Consider the following 23,267-nt stretch of genomic DNA (forward strand, 5'->3'; position numbering starts at 1 on the left):
AGGTCATAGCTAGGGAGTCACAGAAACAGAACTTTACACATTTTTATTATACTTCAGTGGTGGAAACTTCTGAGCTTGATAGGAGCATGGATGCAAGCACCCCTGATGCTGAGGATCTCAAAATTAATGTGGCTCCCAAAATAAGAGATTGTATCTTAATAATAAATCCAAATACTTGCGAACAGAATGATCTGCCTATCTGCTCCGTGTGGCCTTGGAATCCTGGTCTTTAGAAGATGTAAACACAGAATTCAGTGCAGTGGGTGTCTTGGATTTGGTCCAAAGAAGCAAACCCCATTATTTCTTCATCTTGTGCCATCTCCTCTCCCCACAAGGAAGGCCCAGCCCCTTCATCTAAACCAGGAGTCAGCAAGCTTTTCCTGTAAAGAACCAGAAAGTAATTAATTTAGGCTTCTGGGCCATATGGTTTTTGCCCCAACTGCTATAGTGGACTCTGCCTTTGTAGCAGGAAAGTAGCCATAGGCAATATGCAAATCGATGGGCGTGGCTGGGTGCCAGTGGAACTTTATCAAAACAGGTAGCTGGTTCATGAGGGCAGTTTTGTAACCCCTGAAAACCTTCCATGGGTCTTCTGCTCCACATAACCCTTGGTTTGCACTTAGGACCCCTTTCAGTTTCACTCTATGAGTAGAATTGATGAGGCTTTTGCTTCCTCCACCAGCTCATTAATAGAGAGCTCAGATGCCATCGAGCTGATGACATTCCCCGAGCCTTTCCCATGTTCATCTCCTTCCCCATTTTAATACATTTCCATTCATCATTCTCTCTTGTTTACTGTCGTGTAGCACTTTTCACTCCTGGTGTCAGCGCTTGTAGGCAAACCATGGGAGGAGCATCTACATCTGCTCTCAGCTGTCTTAATGATTAAGTGTTTATGGTTACTCGCTCTTCATAATAACTGTATAGGTTAGGACTGGCTGGTTTAGGCCTTGGGAATTCCTACCTTTCAAATTTTAGGATCATTTTCTCATAGAGACTCTTTCAGACCTTGGCAATATCTTGTGCTCAATCAATTGGTTCAAATAACTGGACCGAAGTGTACTGTTTATTTATTCATTTAACATTGAGTTGTTGAGCACCCAGGTGGTATGAGCACTGCGCTGCATGTTGGGGTGGAGAGGAAGAAATGAGGGAAACATGGTCTCTGCCCTCAATAGCTGTCTTCTCCATCCTGCATCCTTTGTCTCCGACATAACTTATAATCAGTCATAAGCAACCAATAGAAAAAAAAAAAGTAACTTGTGGCTGTTACTGATTTGCCTGAAATTGATTAATGATTTTGTGGGGAACAAGAGCTAATATTCATTTTAATCACTGAACTTCTTCAAGAATGTTTGGACTATAAAGTGATTATGGAGTAATGTTTGGTCCTCACAATCCAAATACCAATGATGTATTAAAATAGTTTTTCAATAACAGCTATCCAGTCACTGCTTCACATTTATCAACCAGCGCCTGATTTCAGCAGATTCTAGTAAAACCAGAGAATTCAGGCAGCTGCTTGGATTTTGTAGCAATGGAATTTTATTCTTATTTGCAAGGTGACTTGGTGATTTTCATAGTTTCAGATCTCAGATCTGCACTGTGTCAAAATAGAAATGATCAAAGTTCTGGATGACATCCCTTTTATAGTGGACAGCCTTTCTTCTGAATCCCTGATCGGTGGTGGGGAGGATCCCCTTGTGTTTAAATAGATCAAATAGTGGGTGGGCAGCTCCTCTGCAGGCAGTCTCTCCCAGGGCCCAGTAGACATCCCCTTCATTAGAGTGAGATTGGGCCTCTTTGTAACTTTCAACTGTGTGTTTGAGCTGACCTGGGACCTGTGGTCCCTCACAATTGCTTCTGAATCATTTATGGGCATTTCTATGCCACCCACACTTCAGATATGCCAATTACTTGCAGTCTCCTGAACTCCTCCAGGCCTTGCTTCTGTATATTTAATTCTGTTCTCACTCTCCACATCCATCCATGTGGCTAATTTATTTCATCTTTTGTGACTCAACTCAGGTCACCCTTTCCCTGAGTCACTCTGCATCTCCTCTGAAGTCTGGGCTGGATGGTCCCCTGCTGTGCCCCCACATTCCCCTGAACTGCTCTCTGCCAACTCTCTCAGTCAACACTGCTGTCGCCTTCTGTTTATTTATCAGTCTACCCACAGATGTTACATCCCCAGAGGAAAGGGACCATGCCTTTGTACCTGCAGCCCATGTATAGCACCCAGACATAGTAGTGTGTCATAAACGTAACTGGCTGGCCAAATGAAGGAATGAGTGAGTAAATACACATCAGGTCATCTTTGATTTTGCAAAGTAGGCTTTTATATATTTTAAACAATGGGAATTTCTTATCACTGTACTATATCCTAGCTCAACTCTCTTTCTTCTGTCATTTTACTGAGAATGCAATTTACAATTTGTAAAGCATGCTTCTTGAACCACTGTGCCTAGAACTCATCTCAGTACCCCAGATCTGCACAGAAGACACAAGGACTTGGATCACTCCCTCCTAGTGATCCAAACTCTTCATTTTCACTAGATCCCCATTTTTCTCTGGGATTCATGGTACAGACAAAGACAGGCCCGGGCTTCAAGCTTCTGTTCGTGCATACTTGCAGATAACCCAGAATCTTTGCAAACAAAAGATATGCTCATGTGAAAATGATTAGAGGCCAGGCTGGTATATAAGAAGGTGCTGGGGTGAGGTGTGATTCGTAATGACAGTGGTGTAGAGTCCACAGCCCAGACTGGTGAGAGAAACCTTCCAAGAGAGGAGGCCTTGGGATACATAGGCTTAAGCAATCTGGATGGAGTAGAGGAGCCCTGGAGAGAGACATTTTAGACAAAGAAAACAGCCTAAGCAAATGCCTGCTGGCCAAGATGTGGTCCCCGGATTTAGGGGAATGTGAGCGATTGGAATTGACTTCAGCATGAAGGACCTGTGAATTTATATTTAAGAGTTTTGCCTTTGCATGATGATAGTTTTTAAGAAAAGAAGCGTGGCATTGGGTGGGGTGGATGGGGAACATCAGGAAAGACAAGAGGCTGCAAAAGTCCAGGCACAAATCACGTGTTTAGTAAGATAAGCGGCAAGGAGAAAAAGCCACCTTTAAGGACACTCATGATGGGCGAGTCATGCTTCTGGAAAACAGAAGAACTCTCTGCACATCAGAGGACCCAAGTGTGCAGATGACAGGGACTATAGTGGTCAGCACAGAAAGTGCTGGAGAGAGTGACAGACAGAAGAATGGACCTGATCCTGAGTAGGTGGGGGGATGAGGACACAGGGGCCGCTTTCCAGGAACAAGGTACACGCCCGCTCTGAATGCTGGCAGGAAGTAGCTGGGGGATGCACACCCAGACACAGGGCAAGGTAAGGGCAGAAGTAGGTGTGGAGGGCAGTACAGAGTGGCCTCTACCTCTTCAGCAGAGTGGGCACAAAGCCTTTTGCCTGAGCACTTGAAGGAACTGAAGGGAAGTGATGTAGAACAGCCACTTTGGGGAGTGTCTAGGGAGATCCTGAGTCAGGGGAGAAAACAGGACAACTCAGCAGAAGCAAGACAAAGAGAGGCAGCAGGGGGCAGATGGATGTTGCCTAGTTTGCTTCTGCTGAGGTCAGAGACTTGAGGGGATTTTGCAAAGCTGGATGTGCTATGTTATTTCACCTCTGAACTGTGGGGGAGGAGGACTAGAGAATGACTATAAGCTTCCTTGCCAGTCCCTGAGCACTCAGCCATTTCCCTGGGCCTCTTTCTTCAGAATGTGGCCACCTCATAGTCCAGACCTGACCCTGAATCCCTGCATTCCCTTGGCCCAGATCAGACTTCTTGTCCCCATCCAGAGGAATGGCCTGGAGCTGATGACAACTTCTAGCAGATCTGCAGGACCAAGAACTAATGGGGCCTGCGTACTCCAGGGTGGAATGGGCTGGGGGTGTAGCCTTCAGGAATGAGATGGTGACCCTTTCCCTTGCTTTCTTTTAGGAACACAATGAGTTCAACTCCTCCATGGCCAGGAGTCAGACCAACACAGCAAGGATTGATGGGCTGCGGCCTGGCATGGTATATGTGGTACAGGTGCGCGCCCGCACTGTTGCTGGCTACGGCAAGTTCAGTGGCAAGATGTGCTTCCAAACTCTGACGGATGGTAAGGGTCGGGGAGGGCAGTGGCAAAATCACAGGGCAGGCAGTGTGGGAGAAAAAGTAGCCCCAAAGATGCTGCACTAGCCAAAATGCCAATCTCCAACTGGATTCCAGGGGAATTCCCTTCAAATGGTTTGCCTCCCAGTAGGGCCATGTAGATTTTCCTGAAGTCTGGCTCATTTCTCTCCCAACATCTGATTGGATTTGCCTTTGAAGGGTCTCTTGCCATGTGTGAGCTTGCATTTCAGCAATGAGACTCATTCCTGTCTCATGGAGCCAGTGTGCCCTCTTGCCTCTGTATCCAGGGCCAGATGCCTCTGCTGTTTCACCCTCACGCCCACTTCACTCCTCCGTGCTTATGGTCTGAAAGCTGAGCTAATGGCCCAGTTTCATGAGCCGAGGTCTTCAGGGAGGAAATGGAGAGACAAAATGTGGGATGTGGCAGTCTCAGGCACCTGGGATCTCAGAAATTTGAAGCAACTTCATATGTGACCCCCAGTACATCCTGCTCAGATGTCTCCAGAGAGAACAGCCAAGGTGTCCTCAAGGCCAGAAAGTCTATCACCATAAATATACTTCTACCTTTGGGTTTTATTAGTTCCCTATTATCACTATCTGCCCCGGTCCTCTGAGACCACCCCCCTCAATAGTTCTGAAAAATCTGATTTCCCAGTAGCCTCAGCATTGTGCTCAAGTGTATCCATCCGACTGTGCCCACCACTCTCTCTCTTAGCTAGCCATTTACCATAGTTTATGTACTCATTTGTGTATCTGCCTACCTACCTATATTATCTGTATTTATTATTCACTTATGAGCTGTTTCCTGATAGTTTTCCAAATGTCAGTCTATTCCTGACTCCCCAAATTGAAAGCTTTCAATTTTTTCCTTCATTAATTAAATTATCCATAAAACCGTCTGTCCTTATAGAGCATTTTATTTTAGGCCAATGCTCTTAGTCTGGGTGTTTGATAGGGCTTGAGATTTTATCTTGATGCACATTGTATTTTTTAACAATTTTGAAATTCATTGGAAACATTTAAAATCAGGTGGTTTCTTATACAAATCAGGATGTTGATGTTCTGTGAAAAAATTGTAAGAAAAGCAAATGCTCATGGGCACTCTGGAGTGAGGACCTTGCCTTAAAGTTGAGAGGCAGCTGTCTCCATATGTTACCCACCACTTCCCAATATTTCTAACCTGGATGCTTTGATATGAACCATCTGGCCTCTGTAGGATTGGAGTTTGCAACCTATTTTAAGTTTATTTGAGGTGAACTTTCTCTTATATTTTGAGGATGGTGAGATGGGGTAGAGAGGTAAGCCAGTTAATTCAGGTTAATGAGGCTACTGGTATGAAAAGAACACAGACTGTCTTCTTTTTCCTTAAGGACTCTGTCCCCCACTTTGCACCTCACTTACTGTCTAGATTTATAGGCACTCTGGCATCAGGAGGTACACAGAATTAAAAGCCCAAAACTCAAAATGCTCTGAGTGCTGGTCTCTTGGCAATTCTACTAGACAAATCAAGAAGTAACAAATTTCTCCCAAGAAGGCTATTTCTTTTACATTTGGCAGTTAAGTGTTGCAAACCCAAGAGGGGCTGGAGGTAAGAGTGTTCTGGTAAGTGGCCAAATTCGGGAGTATTTATCTTAACGACTGAGGTTCACACATGGGTACTGATTATGTTCACCGGGAAAGCAGGCCTGTCTGCAGAGCGAAGGTAGTCAAAAGGTTGATTGATGATAGGGTCATTGGGGCAGGGAGGACCTGTGGAATCCCGCCCAGAGTCAATGGCCACACTTTGGGCTGGTGACCTCCACACAGGGCAGACCCACTATGGCCCTGGGCTGCTCTTAGCTACACTGTTCTGATCTTTGACATAGCTGCCTAATTTTTAAAAAATCATTCAAGTTTCATATTATATTATGAAGTTTTTAATTTATAAAGACGTTGTTAAGGAGGCTTCATTGTGGTTCCCTGTGTATTTTTCTATTGCCAAATTTATATTTTAAATACACATATTACAGAAAGCAAATACACATATTACAGAAAGCTCTCAGCTGAGGGCAACTGAAAATTTACCTTCAGTCTTTAAAATTGACTTCCATCTTTAAAATTCTAGAGAGTGGGAGGCTTCAAGAACCAATATCCTTGTTCTTAGAAATCTTTTTCACCAACATGGTTGAAGGATAGTTCTCAAACATTGGGGAACATTAGAATCGCCTGGACTGTTTGTTAAATATGCAGATACCCTCCTCTTCACCCAGAGGTTCTTATTCAGTAGATCTGAGAAGGGGTCTGGAAATAGGCATGTTTAACAGTCAGGCTCGGGTAATTCTGATAGCTCATGGGGAACCTCACTTTAAGAAGTATTGTCGGCTGGGCATGGTGGCTCACACCTGTAATCCCAGCACTTTGGGAGGCTGAGGCGGGTGGATCACTTAAGGTCAGGAGTTCAATACCAGCCTGGCCAACATGGTGAAACCCCACCTCTACTAAAAATACAAAAAGTAGCCAGGTATGGTGGCGTGTGCCTGTAATTCCAGCTACTCGGGAGGCTGAGACACGAGAATTGCTTAAACTAGGGAGGTGAAGGTTACAGTGAGCCAAGTTTGTGCCACTGTGCTCCAGCCTGGACGACAGAGCAAGACTGTCTAAAAAAAAAAAAAAAAAGAAGTATTGTCATTAGGGTTGCTAGATAAAATATAAGATGGACAGTTAAATTTGAATTTCAGACAAACAAAAATAGTGTTTTAGTGTAAGTATCTCCCAAGCAATATTTCAGGCATACTTATACTAAAACCTTATTCATTGTTTATCAGAAATTCAAATGTGATTGGCAGTCCTACATTCGTATTTGCTAGCTGGCAACTCTAATTGTAATAGAACATAAATAGCTTGACTTCCATATGCCTAGGTCCTGAACATTAGATAATAGTTCTTTCAAACACCAGTGAAAGCATAACTAGGACAATACTAATACTAGCCAGCTGGGCGAAATGATTTGTATAGATTAAAGAAAAGAGATGTAGTATTTAGGACACCCATGATAGAGCAGACAGGGTGAAATGTGCTTCATATGATTTGGTTTTTCTCAACAGTCTGAGGGTCAGAAAGACTAAATCACGTGTCCAATATCACAAAGCTTACACATAGTAACACCAGGATTTAGGTGAGCTCTGTCTGCCTCTATGACCCATAGGCTTCCCATTCCACTGCATAATTCAGCATGGTTCTAACATTTGGCAGAAGTCTTGATCATTTTCTTCTTGAGTGGGAACTCAGAGTGCTGGGCCATTCATTTCTCAGGCATTTCTTCATCCTCCACAGTGCCTGGGGGTAGTGCTGGCTGACTGCAGATACTCTTTAAATATCTGCTCAATGAATCTGTTGACTCTGCGCCATTTCATAACTTCATGCTTTAGAAGATATTTCAGCAGTGGTTTTCATTTAGATAAGTCCCCTTCATTGGAATGTCCTTAACATGGCTGACAGTTCTTTGAGAGACCTTCCAATTGAGGGAATGTAGATTGGGAGTCATCTCTGCTCCAGGAATGTCATCAGCTGTAGTTCCCAGATTCTGTCACGGCTGTTTTGTTTTCACTGTCCTTTGTTTACGGTTGTTTTTGTTTATTTATAACTTAAAAATTGCTGTTTGTTTTGGTTAGACTTACAGCTCTGACACATAGACACTGTCCTCTACATATATGTGTATTTAGATCATGTGTTTGGTATCGTGCACTGAGTATCAGCTGTATGCAAAGGGCACATGGGAAGGATTCTAATGCCTCTTTCTCACCTAGATGATTACAAGTCAGAGCTGAGGGAGCAGCTGCCCCTGATTGCTGGCTCGGCAGCGGCCGGCGTCGTGTTCGTTGTGTCCTTGGTGGCCATCTCTATCGTCTGTAGCAGGTAGGTCCTCCACTCTCCCTTGTTCTCCTTGGGTCCAGAGAGCCCCTCTCCATATGCCCTTTCCCGGGCTGTGTGGATCAGATAGGGTGTGACCATTCACGACCACAATCATCACTCCATCTCAATCCAAGAGCAGCCTAGAATTCTTCAGATATTTATTTAGCTGGGAAAAAAAAAAAATTGTATGAGAGCTGGACAAGGCTATGAGTAAACAGTATCCATCCTCAAACCTCATTTTAACGAAGACTTTTAGCCCCCCTTACACACAGTGGCTTTTCAGAGTGACAGTTACAAAATTGCCTTTGACCCACTGGAGCATCAAGCCTGTGCACAGCCCATCCTCCAGTTAGAGAGCTCAGGCTCTCAGCAGCCAGCAAGAGGGAGGCAGACTGGCAGGAGAGAAGATGAAGAGGAAGGGGAAACTCTGAGTTCTGCAGAAGAGCTAGCCCTGAAAGCCTTGTGGTTTTTTTAATACTGCTGCTACTGCCTTCAGTGGTTAGCCCAGATTCTGCCATGCAAACCCCTGTAGTTGGCTCCCTCCCAAGCAGTTCTGCAATGTAGCTTAAGTGCTGACGGGCATCCTCTTTGCCTCTGCCCTCATCAGCTCTGCCCTCTAAATGGGATCCCAGAGCCCCGCTGGGCTTCTGTAACCCTTGACTGGAAAGCAGACCCATCTGCCCACAGGGGTGAGGTGTGATCAACCAGAGCTCTAACTGCAGCAGGAGGGCTGAAGTGAGAGTTGCCCAGTCCCCAATCCTGGGAGATGTCCCGGGTGAGCCCCCATCTGGACTGGGGCCTAGATGGAGGTACCTGGAACAGAGTGGTGGGTGTGTCCTGTGGCTGAGCGAGCACCTCTTTGTATCCGCAGGAAACGGGCTTATAGCAAAGAGGCTGTGTACAGCGATAAGCTCCAGCATTACAGCACAGGCCGAGGTAAGTAGAAAGCAGACACCCAGTGTCTAACCCCCATAGGCCTCTGGGCTAATGCTCAGAGTGCTCTTTATAGCCAGACTGGCTGGTCCCGGTGGCAAGTTCCCTCTCAGCCCCAGTGCCTTGGCCACCTTTCTGCAGGTTCCCAGGGGCAACAGGCTGCCCTCCCATCTACCGTCTACCTGTTGTGGGTACTCACTGGATGCCTGGTGGGTAGATTATTGTCTGTGTTGATAAGCCCATATAGGACACAGAATGCAGGGAAAAGATTGGGTTTAGCAAGTCAATGAATCCTCACATCAGACTCAGTGGGAAAAGATGGAGGGCTCTCTATTAACATCTTCTGCCTTATCTTATCCAATTGAGTGGCTGGGGAATGTGTTAACCAAATTCACAGATAAGCCATAGAACATGAATGTAGGGAATTAAAAAGATAGCAGAGCCCAAGAGGCCAAAGTGCTGGGATATCTCCCAAGTGTTTTCCTTTACGCAGTATCTTTAAAAGTTTTTCTCACTCATTATCCTCCTCCCCTCTCTTTTATAAACCTATATTTATAATATCTTTATAACTAAAATTTCTTTTCACCAATGTGCAACATAAAGTTCTCTATCAGACTCATTTTCTCATCTGTATAATGACGGCATTGCAGGATCTGAGAAAGGTCTCGCTAGGTCAGTTGGGCCACCTTCCTGCCTCCAGAAAACAGAATTCTCAGATCCTTACAGCAGACACATTCTGTTTCTAAATAACTCCTTTTGAATTTGACAGATGCCCTCAGAAATCTGTCCCAGCACTGTGTGCTATGCTCTGTCGAGGCTTCTTCTGTGAGCCTCGTGTCTCCCCTCATCCCCCTTGTTGCGATGTAAGGCCGGTGCTTCCTGTTCTCTCAGCAATAAGCATGGAAAACAGACCTCCCAGGTACCTACATGCCAAGCCTGCTTCCACATGGGGGTTCTTCTGGGGGCGAACATGGACTCCCAGGCCAAAGTTCTCATGGACCAGACTGCTGCTTCTCCAAGGTTACCCAAGGCGGGAAAGTGATGCCAGGATGTTCACAGAAGCAGCTGCACCATGAAGGAGCTTGTGTTCTAATGCAGCCAGTGCTGACTCGGACTGTGCAAAGGGCATTTCGTGGATGTGGCTTTCAATCTAAGATCAAGACCCTGCCAAGGGTTTGCAGAGGCCCAAGCCCCTGGCAGCTGGGCTGCTGCCCAGGGCACTTATTGCTGGAGGGAGCTGTGGGTTCCTCACTGGCTTGAGCACCACTGCTTTCCCACGATATCCCAGGGCGGCCCCCACCATCAGCAGCCCAAATGGGGGGCCCCTCTAGGCCACAGGCACAGCTCCTGCTATATTCAGAGTCCTGCTTATTCCTCTTTCTTTCTCTCCCTGGGCCACCCTAGGCCTCCATTGTCACTGATTTCAGAGGGATCCACCCTACTGTGTTCTCTTTCTTTTCCTATGGCCTGACTGTGTGCCTTGCTGCATAATCTACAGGATGCTTCTATTTATGTTGGCCTGTGCATTAGCCCTTCCAGGCAGGGCCTTACCTTCCTCACCTGGATAACAGGGACTTTGCCTGTACCTGTGATTCTCAAGTGATGGTGTACCCACCAGGGTGCCTCAGTATTTCCTCAAGGGCGACCTTCGTCTCCCTGCTTCCCTGCCTCTGCCTCAGGATCCTGACATTGCTTCCCTGACTCTTGCTCAGGGCTGACTCCTTTTCATCATGAGCCACTGTAAGGTCCATTTCAGATCTGGCATCCTGTGAATGCTGTGGATGAAACATTTAGAGGTGGTCATGTCAGCCTGAAAGCAGAGCCAGGACCATAAAGATACATTAGGTTCAAAAGGAGGACTCTCACTTCGAAGTCTAGAGATAGCCAAAGATGCCTTAGGATGCCTTAGGTGAGAGCTCCCTTTCCAAAAGCGTGCAAGCCAAATCTTGGCTTCACCCCTTGGGTGGGGTACAGAGGGTCTCCAAACATCGAACGGGGTGGAACGTTTTGCCCTTTCAGCTGCTGCAACCTGAGATCTGCCTGTTCTCCTGCTCTCGAGGAGTAGCTATGCCAGGCCATCACATGGTACCCATGTGCACAAAAGTGTGCTTCCAAAATGCTCACAGCCACCTTTTGGGGGACTCTGTCACCTCTCAGACCAACAGAGGAAGATTTTACTGGTTCCTGAGATCCATAGAAAAACCAGTCCTCAGTCTGCAGTAATAGTGGCCTTGCTGGAACAAGAGAGCACAGCTGAAGGAACATTGTTGGCCAGCTGCATAGTCGCCATTCCTGGGACTCAGGATGGATGTAGGGTTTTTTGTGGGTCTGGGTTCACTCCCTTGGCTTCCTTAGAAGTCTGTCCTCTTTTTAATTTGGTTTGCCTTTTATAAATCTTGTCCTTTCCCTCTATTCATAACTATTCTCTTTTGATCCAACCCTGGGCACCTGACTTCTCTTTGCACCCAAGTTATCTGAACTCAGTCTCTTGCGTTGAATTGCATTTGTGCATTTACTCCTGTGAATATCCATCTCCCTGACTAAAGCTATTACTGTTGGAGAATCATGGTCAAAGGAGTGTAGAGCTGGTGGATGGCTCAGCACACATATAACAGAAGGGGAAATGGAAGGCTCTGATGGAGGGAGGGCCTGGCCAAAGAGGGGGTAGGGGTAGAAGTAATGGGTGAGGGAACTCCCAGCATTGGGAGTTTTATTCTGGTAGCTCTCTTAAACTCATTGAACCTTCACAACCACTCTAAGAGAAATGAACTAATCTAGGAAGGTTAAGTGACTTATCTAGGGCACATGACTAAGTAGCAAAGGCAGACTGCACACCCTCTAAGCCTGGCTGCAGAGCCCATGCTCTTTCCACGGCCTGATTATGAGGAACAGCTCCAGGACTAATCCCAGCTGTCCAAGGTGGTGTTTGGTGGCTCCCCACTCTGAATCCCACTGCAGGAGGCAGAAAGATTGATAATGTCTGATCAGAATGTGTGCACATAATTATACCTGGACCATCCACAGGCATGAACTTCTGGGGGATGCAGACAGCAATTTGGAGCTCTGAGATCTTCCCGACTGGGGAGTAACAGAAAACTAGCAGCTCCCCAGCTTGTTCATTAATGTCTGAGCAAGCCCCTGCCTCTCTTGCCTGCAGGTAGAGCACAGGACACTACAGAGAGGCTGGCAGCCCCTCCCCTCCCAGACCTTCCTTTCAAACTGATGCAAAGGCTGAAGAAGAAATGACAGAAATGTTTGCAAACAGAATACCTTCTCTAGCTAGTTGAGACATGGCAGATCTGGTAAACCTGAGAACATAATGTGGCTTCTAGGGCACTGGTTTATGTTCCTCCTCAGAGCCGGGAGCCCAGTGAACAGGAATGTAAAGAGAATTCAGAATTGAGTGGAAAGAGAATAGCTGGAAAGCAGGCTGGAAGAGAAGATGTGCTGGGTGTGGTGCTGGATGCTCTTCCTCTGAGCCTGTCGTGCATGTTTAAGGGTGGGAGGGTGGGGATGTGGCTTTCCGAGTCCTGGAAGAGGCAGAGAGACAGTTTATTTCATTGTTTTAGTGGGCCAGTTCTCAGTAGGTGCTGGCTGACTAACAATTGACTGGGTGGGATGATTTAGGCAGTCCAGGTGGCCACCTGGATGATCTAGGTAGGCAAGATAAGTTTGGGAATCTATCTTGAGAAAAGTTCCAGTTGATTCTACATTTGGGAAATGTAGACTCTAAAAGGTATTTACAAGGATTAGATTACTACATACTTCGTAGAGGTTGACACCTCCCTGATTTCTGAGTTGGGTGGAATGTGTGGGGGTAGGGAGAGTGGAAGATGAGAACTTGTTAAGGGGTTTAGGGTCGAGAGCTTTCAGAAAGCGGCCCTGACAGACTCACATCTGTATGCAGGCAACTGCAAATAACATTACAGCACTACTGTTGGTGAACTTTGGGAAAAGCACAAACAAATGGGGTATGTGCCCAAAGACTTTAGATTGACAGACACCCTAGTTTTCACATAGGGTAAGAGGGCAGAGCACAGAGATTACAGAACAGGAGTCTGAACTTGATCCCTGCCAAACATTTGGAGAGACGATTAAGCAGATGGGTTCTGGGCATTTAAACTTGAATTCAGTGATCACTGGGAACCCCCAAAGGTTCATTAAGAAAAAAGTATGAGGGCCTCATCTAATTTACCAAGGTTATACCTTTAGTAAATTCAAGAGGAATTGCAGATGGAGTGAATTTTTATTTTGGCAAAAATATTTTATGGTCTCCTAAGGGAAAGCATTTTTAAGTGGATACCAAGCTTGTCTTCCTACCCAAAGAAAGTAGGTTAGTGACTCTGTCAGCCAGGAAGGAAGTCCCTTGTGTTATTTTGGTCCTTGTCCTATTCAATCTCTTGTTTGTTTGATTGTTTTTTAAATTCATGACTCAGGTGCAAGCATAGGGAAGCTTATCAAGTGTGTAGGTAACAGTTGGAGAGCATAACTAACACCAGAGAAGATGAATCAAAATTCAGAACTATCCAACAGCTTTGAATGCTAATTTGAAATCTGTAAGACAAAATGTTAGCAGGATAAATCTGGAATCTAGTGTTTAGGTTAAAACAAAAATAAAGCAGTGCAAATAGGAGACCTAACTTGCTGTTTATTTGTGTGAAAAAGATGATTTAGTTGACCACATTCTTAATATCAGTGATATATAGCTGATAAAAATCCAAGCAATGTTACTGATGCAGTATAATACTAATAACCACCAGTATTGCACACTTACTGTGTTAACCACTTTACATATATTAACTAGTTTCATCCTCCTAACAGCCCCATGAGGTTCATTTTGCATATGAAGAAACAAAGCCTCAGAGAGAACAAGTCACCTGTTGAGAGTCTTGGAATTAATGATTTGCAAAACAAGGTTTAAAATTCAGATCTGTCTGACTCTGTGGTCTTGATTAGGGTTCAGATCAGAAAAGGTGATATATAAACAGTATCTTCTGTGTGGGAAGATACTGTGGTAAGAACACATCTAGAGTGATGTTAGTTCTGGGATCCTATTTCAAGAAGGACATTGTCTGCAAAGTGCCTGTCCAGAAGAGAGCAACTTGCTTGTGGAGCAGTGGCAAGTTCTGATCTGCTATCAAAGAGACTTGGAAATGCCATTGTTCAGTGCTGCAGACACCCAGGCAGGGACATGGAAGTCATCATCCAGTGTAATGGCATTATGGCAAAAGAAAGATGTTGTTGGCTTCATGAGATTAAATGGCACCGTCAAGTGAAATATCAAAGTAGGCCAGATTTATTCATTGTAAGTGCACTGCTTCCTCACTAGAGCTGTCCAGCAAAGAGACAGTCTGCCTTGCAGGGAGGTGTGAGTTCTCTGTTCCTATTCAAGCAGAGACTAGAGAGCTGTCAGTAAAGGATGCTAGAGAGAAGATTTCTGCTTTAGACAGGATGTTGGATGAAATTACACCCAGAAACATGTCTAGTTCCAAGATTCCACGCCCAGTTTCTGGATTCTGGGTGGTGCCTGTATTTCAGAATTGCAAGGGACACAGCATCCAGCCCAGAAGAAATCACCTCGGGAACCAAAGTACAGGTCAGGTGTGTCCCTGGAGGAAGGAGACAGACTAGCAATTTTGGCTCCCTCTTCTGGAGGGTAACCAGAGCATTAGTCACTGAGAAGAGTAAATGAAGACTTATTGGGAGAGGAGGGAAGCCTCCTTGGTACTAAAGGTGGCTGAGTTTACAGTGGGGGCTTATTAAATGGCAAATAAATTTTATGAGCTAGATTCACCCATGTGTCTGCTGTTGGCTCTAAGCCAGAGACTCAAGAAACTATGTGAACTCTTTTGGTCCTGAGATCATCAGCTTTTGCCCTCAGCTTCCCAACAACTCCTCAGTGACCCAGAATCAGTGGGCCTTGCTGGGAAGTACCTGCCTGTCCCGGTCATTGATACCCACAAAGCAGAGAGATGTTAAGCTTTTTTTCTGAAATACTTTCCTCAAGAGGAAGCAGCTGTGGTCTACTTTTCTTCTTTGGGAGATAGATGTTCAGCAATAACTGGTTTTTGGAGCAAATCCCAAAAATGTGGTAAAACCCCCAAACACAATGTGTCAGGAAGGTCCTCCTCCCACCCACTGCTTTTCCAGCCTGCCTTGTCTGCCCTGAGGGTCCTCTCCTGGATTCTTCCTCAAGCACTGGCTGGGCACCCATGATCCCTGCTCTCATGGAAAAAGACGACCACCCATTGTCCTGGTCTTAACCCTCAGAGGTAGCTGGGGCAAACTATTTCTAGTGCTCTTCAGCCTTCACTAGTAGGTTTACTCCAAGAAACTGCCCAGTCTCCAGCCTTTCAGCTACGACCCATGTGCCTCCCAAACCCACAACTCCAGTTCCACTCTTCTGACTCTGTTTTCAGTTCGAGTTTTCTGACCAGCTTCTAAGCACCTGCATATTTCATTTGTACATCCAAAGTCTAAAACCATATGTGCCAGCACCTCTTACAATAGGATTTCTTTCCAAAAGTCCTTCACCTGGTTAATAGTGCCATGTGATTCCAGAAGTCTTGGCATTGACTTGGATTCATCTTGTCCCTCCCTAATTCCCCACGTCTGACTGCTCATCAACTGCAGCCACTTCTTCCTTTGAAATTTGTCTTGTCTCTTCTGCTGTTCTTGTTGCAGCACTCCAGTTGAAAACTCTATTATCTTACACCTGAATTAGCATTAAATAACAACCTCATAGCTATTTTTCCAACCTCCAGCCCCTTCCCCACACTACCTGCAAATGCTGCAGCTTGCCAGCAAAATGAGCCCCCCAATGCCCCACTTTCAGTACATCCATCCCCTGCTGATGGAACCATTGTCAGCTCTGTGTGTCCCATGACATCAATCCTAATGCCTCTATTGGTAACCAAGGCCTTCTCATGCTTCTGACTATCACTGATTCCCTCCACATTCAAGCTGGTGTCACTCTTCCCACTCATGCACTCCCAGGGCTCCGTTAGCTGTGGCTCACGACACTCCAGGCTTCGCCTTTTCCAGTACAATGCGATGTGCACTTGTTCTTTCAGGCTCAAGCTGAGTTCTGGTGTTTTCAGGATTCTGACCCTGAAGACTGGCACCCATAGCCTCTGCCTTTTCTGGTCTCTGCAGCACTTGCAACCCATTTCCAGATGTGGGCTCCTGATCTAAGACTATCCAGCACCATTCTCCAGTTATTTCATATCTTGATTGCCTAAAGAACCTTGTGAACTTTGTTTTGCCAATAGCTTCCACAGTTCTTAGCACTGTGCTGGTTTGGAGTCCTAATTAGTGTTGAGGAAAAGGGATGATCAACATACTGAGGCAGAAGATTGGATGAAGTCCCTGTATGTAAAGATCTCCAAACACGTAAAACCCCTTGTGCTTAAATATCTGAACCAAATTTAGGGGAGTCACAAAAATGACATCGTTTGCCTTGAATCCAGAATAAAGAACAAAAAGCCACACTTTCTCATGGGCCTGTTCAAACCTGCTGGGACACAAAAATATTAATGACTAAACACAGCCTAATGCGCTACCTCTGAAACCATACTGTGGAATTCTAGGCATCCTCCACCAGCTTGGAAGTGCCAGGTTTGTCCTGGCAACCCTGGAGCCATGTGGGTATTCGTGGTCTCCACCAAGATGTCTATGGTATTGATTTTGTACTTCCTGAATGCACAGGAGGCCTGGATAGAAGCATTCACTCCTCTCCCTCCAGCTTTCAATCCCCAAATATCACCTACTGTTTAAAATGGCTCTTTCCAGCCCTCTTCTGCTCTTCCCTGAGACCCTGGCACTTGTAAAGGGTCTCCCCCACTTTTCAGATACACTCTACATGTCTGCGACATCCCCAGAGACATGTCCCAGCCTTTTCACTTTTGAGAGCATCCTCATCTACTGATGCGGGTCTTTGACAATGGTCAGAAGTTTCTTCTGCTTCAAGAACTACTCCATTCCATGCAACAAGGTTCTGGACAGTGGCTAAATCATTTCTCCCCAAACCTAATATATTTAAAGGCTTGGTTCATGTTTAAGATTTGGTAATTCTCCTGAGACTATGGTCCTTTAAGGCTGTAGTTTATCTTAACTATAGCATAAGTGAATTTTTAGGTCAAAGAACACAGATGTCTGCAAATCAGATCTTTAATCGAAATTAATAAATTAAAAGAACACAAAATTAAAGATTTTTCTTGAGGTACTAATAATCATCAGTTTAATCCATACATAACATTTTTGTGCCACAGGTATGTAACCTATGATGAAAATAATTGGAAACTATAAAATATAAATACGTTAACAATATTTATATTAGCAATAATGATAATATAAAGCATAGTACAGATTACTATAAAATGCTTTACGTTATAGGGATATATTACATCTGATATTATTATTACCGCCACTAATAATATTTCCCCAACACTCACAAATCTGAGAACGTTTTCTGAGCCCTGTCTCTAAATGTTTGGCTGTGCCCTACTCTGTAGCTGACTTGAATTCCTTGTTCACTGTCTGATGATTCATTGCACTAAACACCATTTTCCTGATAATTAAAAACTGCTCACTGGCAAGTGGGAGCAGGAACAGGCTGATGGAGGATTTATGCAGAAACACAAAATGAGCCAAAAGACAAATGACCTGTTCTGCCTAGCTAAAGACTTTTTTTTCCCTCATCATCTAAGATTTGGAAAGGCTAACTGTACTGTAGGAGAGAGGTCTAGGAAGATATGTCATTCTGAGATGAGGTGGATGCAGGGGGAGCCCTTACGTGCTGGGTTGAGAGTGCTCAACCAAGTCACTCTCCCGATTTAGAACACAGTCTACTGCCTCCCGCAGAGGAGCAACACCAAAGCCACTTTCTCAGCCCACCCTATCAGACCTTAGGGGAAAGTCATTGAGTTTGAACCATTTGTTAGACCAATGATTCACTTTTTCAGTTTCTCTTCTTCAATGTGACAATGCTTTCCTCAATTTCAGAGAAAATGAGTACTGAGTCTAATGGTTGCATAAATGCAGCCATTAAGATGTTCTAAATTGACATTGCATCACTACTCCAGGCAGTCTACTTGGCTTCTGGTGAAAGACCTCAGTGACACCAAAGCCCATGGCCCCAGAACAGCAGCTGCGACATCACATATGTGTGTGCACACACACGCACACACATGCTTCTTAATTCTACAAGCTAGCAAAGCAGCATACCTCTCTTCATCAGTAAAGTGCACCCATCTTCACAGTGCAGACTTTGTTCCATTTGTGTGTACTTATTTGCACCTTCCTGGCCCAAAAGAATCCTGGCATCATTAAGAGATGAGCCCTTTCCCTTCTGGGAATAGCTCCTTCCTTGAACTGACTGGGGCCAATATCTGTAAAACTCATTAACTCAGAATCCTTTCCCATTCATCCTTATGTATGTCTTTACTTGCAAACCATTCATTACCGCATATTCTAGATTGTTTAATTAGTTTCCATGGAAGAGTTCCTGTAGGACAGCTTAGCATACATCGTTCAAAAGCCTTTGATCTAAAATAACAAGGTAGTTATTTTTAAAGTAACTAATATAACCCTAAGCGGCTTACAACCCCCACTGCCCACCCTCCGCTTGCTTCCTCTTCCTACCTCCCCAAACACTTCCTAGAACAATTTACTGATGATATAACAAGTCTATCAGTCAGTGAGTCATCACTGTACATCAGGCACTGTGCTAGGTATGTCATCAGCAATATGTTCTTTAATCTCACAGCCACCTTGGAGGAAACCATGCTAAGAGATGTGTGCCGACTTGTCACATTACACAGGGCTAGTAAAAGGTTTGGGGGTCCTGACCTTACCTTTGGGTCCTAGCATCTGGGCTCTTTACCTCCTCTCATCACAGCACACAATCTGGGAGAAGTCACAGCTTGTTGACACTGACCTGCTGTCCCTTTTGCATTCTGAGTGCATCTGTTGCTGCCAGTCGCACATCAGCTGGCTTCCACCTGCGGCATCAGTGTTGCTTTGCCTGACTGCTTTCCCTGGCCCTGGAGCCTCCCCCGCCCACCCGTACAACAGGCCAAGCAGCCCCTGACCAATTGTGTGGAAATATCACAGCTCCCTCGACCCCAGTGTGGGCCAACTCTGAAGCATGTGCTAACCTAGACATTGTTTAGATGTAAATCTCAGGGGAATTAGGCCTGCTCAATGACCCACATGGTCGGTGGCTTGAGAACCCACCTCTTACAGGCTGCCTTCCTTTCTCTATCTTACTTCCTTTGTACTTCTTGGGATCACCACCCAGATAAGCCACTTACTTTCAAAAATCTTGCCTCTAGGGCTGCTTCTGGGGGAACCCAAGGTAAGATGGGGTGGCCTGGAGATGCTGACCGGGGTTCTCTATATGCTTCCAATCTGGTTTATCTGTTCTTACTCTTCACTTGTTCTTTATAACAAGTGAGGAAAGCCTGGCACCCCCATCTCTGTTTTTCTCTTTGTCCACTGTTATGAAAGCAGAAGTCTCTTCCTACATACACACATCCCTCATATCCCGTCCTAGGGACTAGAATATTCTACATAAAAGTGAGGATCTCTCAATTTGCTCTGTCCGCATTTCAGTCTCTATATTCCCAAGTCAGTGTCCTCTCAAAGCTTTCAAGGAGCCTTCTGGAATGATGTGAACAACCCTAAAACAAGTGACTGGGAATAACTCATCTTTCAGAAAAAAACTGTTCCTCTGGGCAGGACACCCGGCCCTCCTTATCTTAAAAAATAATCCCTTCAGGCCAGGCACGGTGGCTCACGCCTGTAATCCCAGCACTTTAGGAGGCCGAGGCAGGTGGATCACGAGGTCAGGAGTTCAAGACCAGCCTGGCCAAGATAGTGAAACCCCATCTCTACTAGAAATACAAAAATTAGCCAGGTGTGGTGGTGCACGCCTGTAATCCCAGCTACTCAAGAGGCTGAGGCAGAAGAATCGCTTGAACCCAGGAGGCAGAGGTTGCAGTGAGCCGAGATCACACCACTGCACTCCAGCCTGGGTGACAGAGCAAGACTCTGTCTCAAAAAATAAATAAATAAATAAAAATAAAAATAAAAATTTCCCTCAATGATTTGCTGTATCTTCCGTCTTCATTTGGATTACACTCTAGTATTTCCATTCCTTGCCTGAATCGGTGACCAAGCAACACCAGTTTTGGGGGAGCTATAGAGCCATCAGAAGATTTTTGGATGGAAAATGTCAAAACTAGAGCTGGGGGTCACCAGGGAACAAGCTGCAGTGGTGAGGGGTGGGGGACATGAAGAGGAGGGAGGTGCTAAAATGGAGCTCGTGAAACCTGAGGCCTAACCTCAGCCTTGCGCCCCAGTCCCTGCACCCTGCAGGGTGGCTTTTTTAGGCCTGCTTGCCCCTGCTGACCTGACTGTTTCTTGAATGAGACAGCAGTACCTGGCAGGGAAAGCCCCTACTCTTCCCAAGGCCGTGATACCAGACCATGTCATTTGACCTTCGAAGCCTCAGCCTTTCCACCACCCACCACCATGTAAACAATTCCTGTACTTTGCCTAATGACATATCAAACGTGTTGAAAAATTACATTGTGAATGAATGCATTTGTTTCTTGGGTTCCATTTCCTTTTTTTGTTCCCTCTCCTCTACTTTTTGAATGTATTTTTTCTGCAGTGACAATTCTCTACTTTGTCCCCATGCACACCTATTTATCTTGCCACTGTATATATCAGTGACAAGGTCTATATTCCTTTATGTATTTCTCATTCACCATTTTATTTGTTTTTCATACTTCAGTGTGTCCGAAGTCATGAAGATTCAATCACCATTTTTCTTTCATACCACCTCATTTTTTTCTATGTAGACTTTGCTCTTTTCTCTATTAGTGTTTTCTAAGTTTTTCTCTTCACATTTTCTTTTCTGGTATACCGTCTTGGCACTTCCATCTCCAGGTTTTTCTAACAGCAATTTCTTTCTTTGTAAAAAAAATCCATCCTCATCCCTCTTACAGCCCTGCACCACAGCCGTCAGTTATAACCTTAACAGTGGCCTCCACTCAGGAAAGTTGTCAAGTTGATAAATATTGATATCTACCCTACCATTTTATCACCACTTTTCTGCTAATGCATTTGGTTGGCATCAATCAGCTTCCTTGCCTTCTGTGAGCGCCCGGTGTGGAAACTGGTCCTGATCTGTCACTTATAAGTAATCTGCTCCACATTTCATCAAAAGCTCAAAAAAAAAAAAGAAGAAAATATGGAGGAGAAGTAGAGGACAGTGAATCAGTCTAGAATGACCCAGAAGGAAGGGAGATGGGGAAGCCCAGCAAGAGGAGGAGAGGCAGAGAAAGGTTGCAGCCTGGTGTGTAAGAGAGCTCCTCCCAGGAATGCCCTTAGTGTTGAGGACATCAGCAGTGCTGAATGACAGCTGTGTCCTCTTTGGGATGTTAACCCTGCTTATCTCCTCCAACAAGGCTCCCCAGGGATGAAGATCTACATTGACCCCTTCACTTATGAGGATCCCAACGAAGCTGTCCGGGAGTTCGCCAAGGAGATTGATGTATCTTTCGTGAAAATTGAAGAGGTCATCGGAGCAGGTATGGCTCTTCCCTGTCTTATTTCTGTTCTCCTGGTGTCCAAACATCTTCTTTCCACCACCTAGATGGTCTCTTTCAATATGAAAGACCCCATTAGGAGGAGAGCTTCTATCTTCTTTCTCCTCAGAAGATGAGTCTGAACTATCTACTTGTGTATCTAGGACAGAGAGAAAACATCACTTGGGATCTTTGGGGACCTTGACCATGGTGGCCAGGCTTGTCTGTTGTTGCAGAAAAGTCAGCTGCAGTTTTATAGATTCAGAAATAACTCTGGAAATGGACCACCAAATGCAGATAAGGAGAGAGACAGAAGGTACTTAGTTGAGAAGGCTTTGAAAGAAATCTACATTTTTAGTATTCCACTTACTAACAATGATATCTCAATGCCTTAAAGTCAAGATATCTTGCCATACTGTAAGTTCTCCATTTCCTATGTACATGAATTTGAAGACAGACCATGATGAGTAGAAGAGAGACCACTGTTTCCAGAATAAAGTCAACCTATAGCCTTCTTTTTTTTTTTTTTTTTTTTTTTTTTTACAAAAAGTCTACGGTATAGCTGGTAACAACACAAGACAAATTCCATTCTCAAGAAATGTATGTGCCCTCATCCACCTTCCTGCACTGGAATAGAAACCCAGCCCAGCGTGAAACTCACTGCCTGAGATGCTCTCAGGAAATCATACCTAAGACTGATCTAGAATTTTCATCTTCCTTTAATGGGCTAGTAGTTGAGTCAATTTGGTAACGGACCTAGCCTTATTAATGTAAATCAGATAAAACATCTCAAAATATCATTAAAAGAAATCTCATTCCTGTGTCTTATAAACCTTCTTAAAAGATGTGTTAAATTTATTTTCTTCTATAACGTTCTTCTTCTTTTCTTCCTCTTCAGTTCTTGTTAGCCATGGTCCAAGCTCTCTTCACTAATATGCTGTCATCTTTTTTAGGTTCTTGGATCTAGAAGTGCTTTATTCATATCATTATTGGGAAAGCCATAGAATTGCCTCTCTCAGTAATATTTTAACTCAATAAAATATGTTTAGTCAAAGTCTTACAGCTACTTCATATATTATCTTTAGGGGGAATGTCACCATCCTTCTGTTCACTGCTCTCTTAATGTACTCAGGGGTCAAAAAGCCATCTGTGAAATTGGAAGTCACATTTGAGATTCTGCCCCATTAGGCCGCCATCTTCCTGCTCTGGTTTCCCTCTTGAATAACTTTGTCCTCACACTTCTTTCAGCATATGTGTGGTGGGTGCTGGGAAATGACACACCACCTGCTCCTGCCAACCCTTCAGGAGTTTCAGTTGGGTCACCAGACTCAGATCCACATGAGTTTATACATATTTCCCATTGACTTTTACATTAAGAGTGTTACTGAGCCACGACTTTCACTTCTGTGCAAATAATTTTCTCTTCCCGTTTAGATGCTGACATATTTAAGGATCATGCCTTGGAAGGCTGGGTACCAGATGAACTGGATAACTCTTAAGGGCTCAGATTTCTCCAGTAAACATCAAAGAGTGTTTTAGGAGGGACAGGCTTTCAGTCCTGCACTCTGTTTGCTTGCGTTATTAATTGTTGTTATGGCTTGTGGTAATGGTGTTAGTGACTTTAATGTTGTTATTTATGTCATGTGCTTAGAGCGATGTGTTCTGGACTG

The 23,267-nt window shown here is 44.7% G+C and overlaps 1 protein-coding gene across 7 annotated transcripts in view; it reads left to right on the top strand.

Annotated features, from left to right (window-relative positions):
* The window catches only part of LOC105469899 (EPH receptor B1), a 448,737-nt gene that overhangs the window by 353,999 nt on the left and 71,471 nt on the right, over window positions 1-23,267 (top strand). For all 7 annotated transcript variants that reach the window (XM_011721495.3, XM_071090949.1, XM_071090948.1 and 4 more), the window contains 4 exons: window positions 4,001-4,163; window positions 7,963-8,071; window positions 8,940-9,004; window positions 21,478-21,600. In XM_011721495.3, coding sequence (XP_011719797.1) covers window positions 4,001-4,163; window positions 7,963-8,071; window positions 8,940-9,004; window positions 21,478-21,600 — 460 coding nt within the window. The remainder of the gene's footprint in view (window positions 1-4,000; window positions 4,164-7,962; window positions 8,072-8,939; window positions 9,005-21,477; window positions 21,601-23,267) is intronic.

This window comes from Macaca nemestrina, chromosome 2 (genome assembly GCF_043159975.1).
Source record: "Macaca nemestrina isolate mMacNem1 chromosome 2, mMacNem.hap1, whole genome shotgun sequence".
In the NCBI taxonomy this organism is placed as follows: domain Eukaryota; kingdom Metazoa; phylum Chordata; class Mammalia; order Primates; family Cercopithecidae; genus Macaca; species Macaca nemestrina.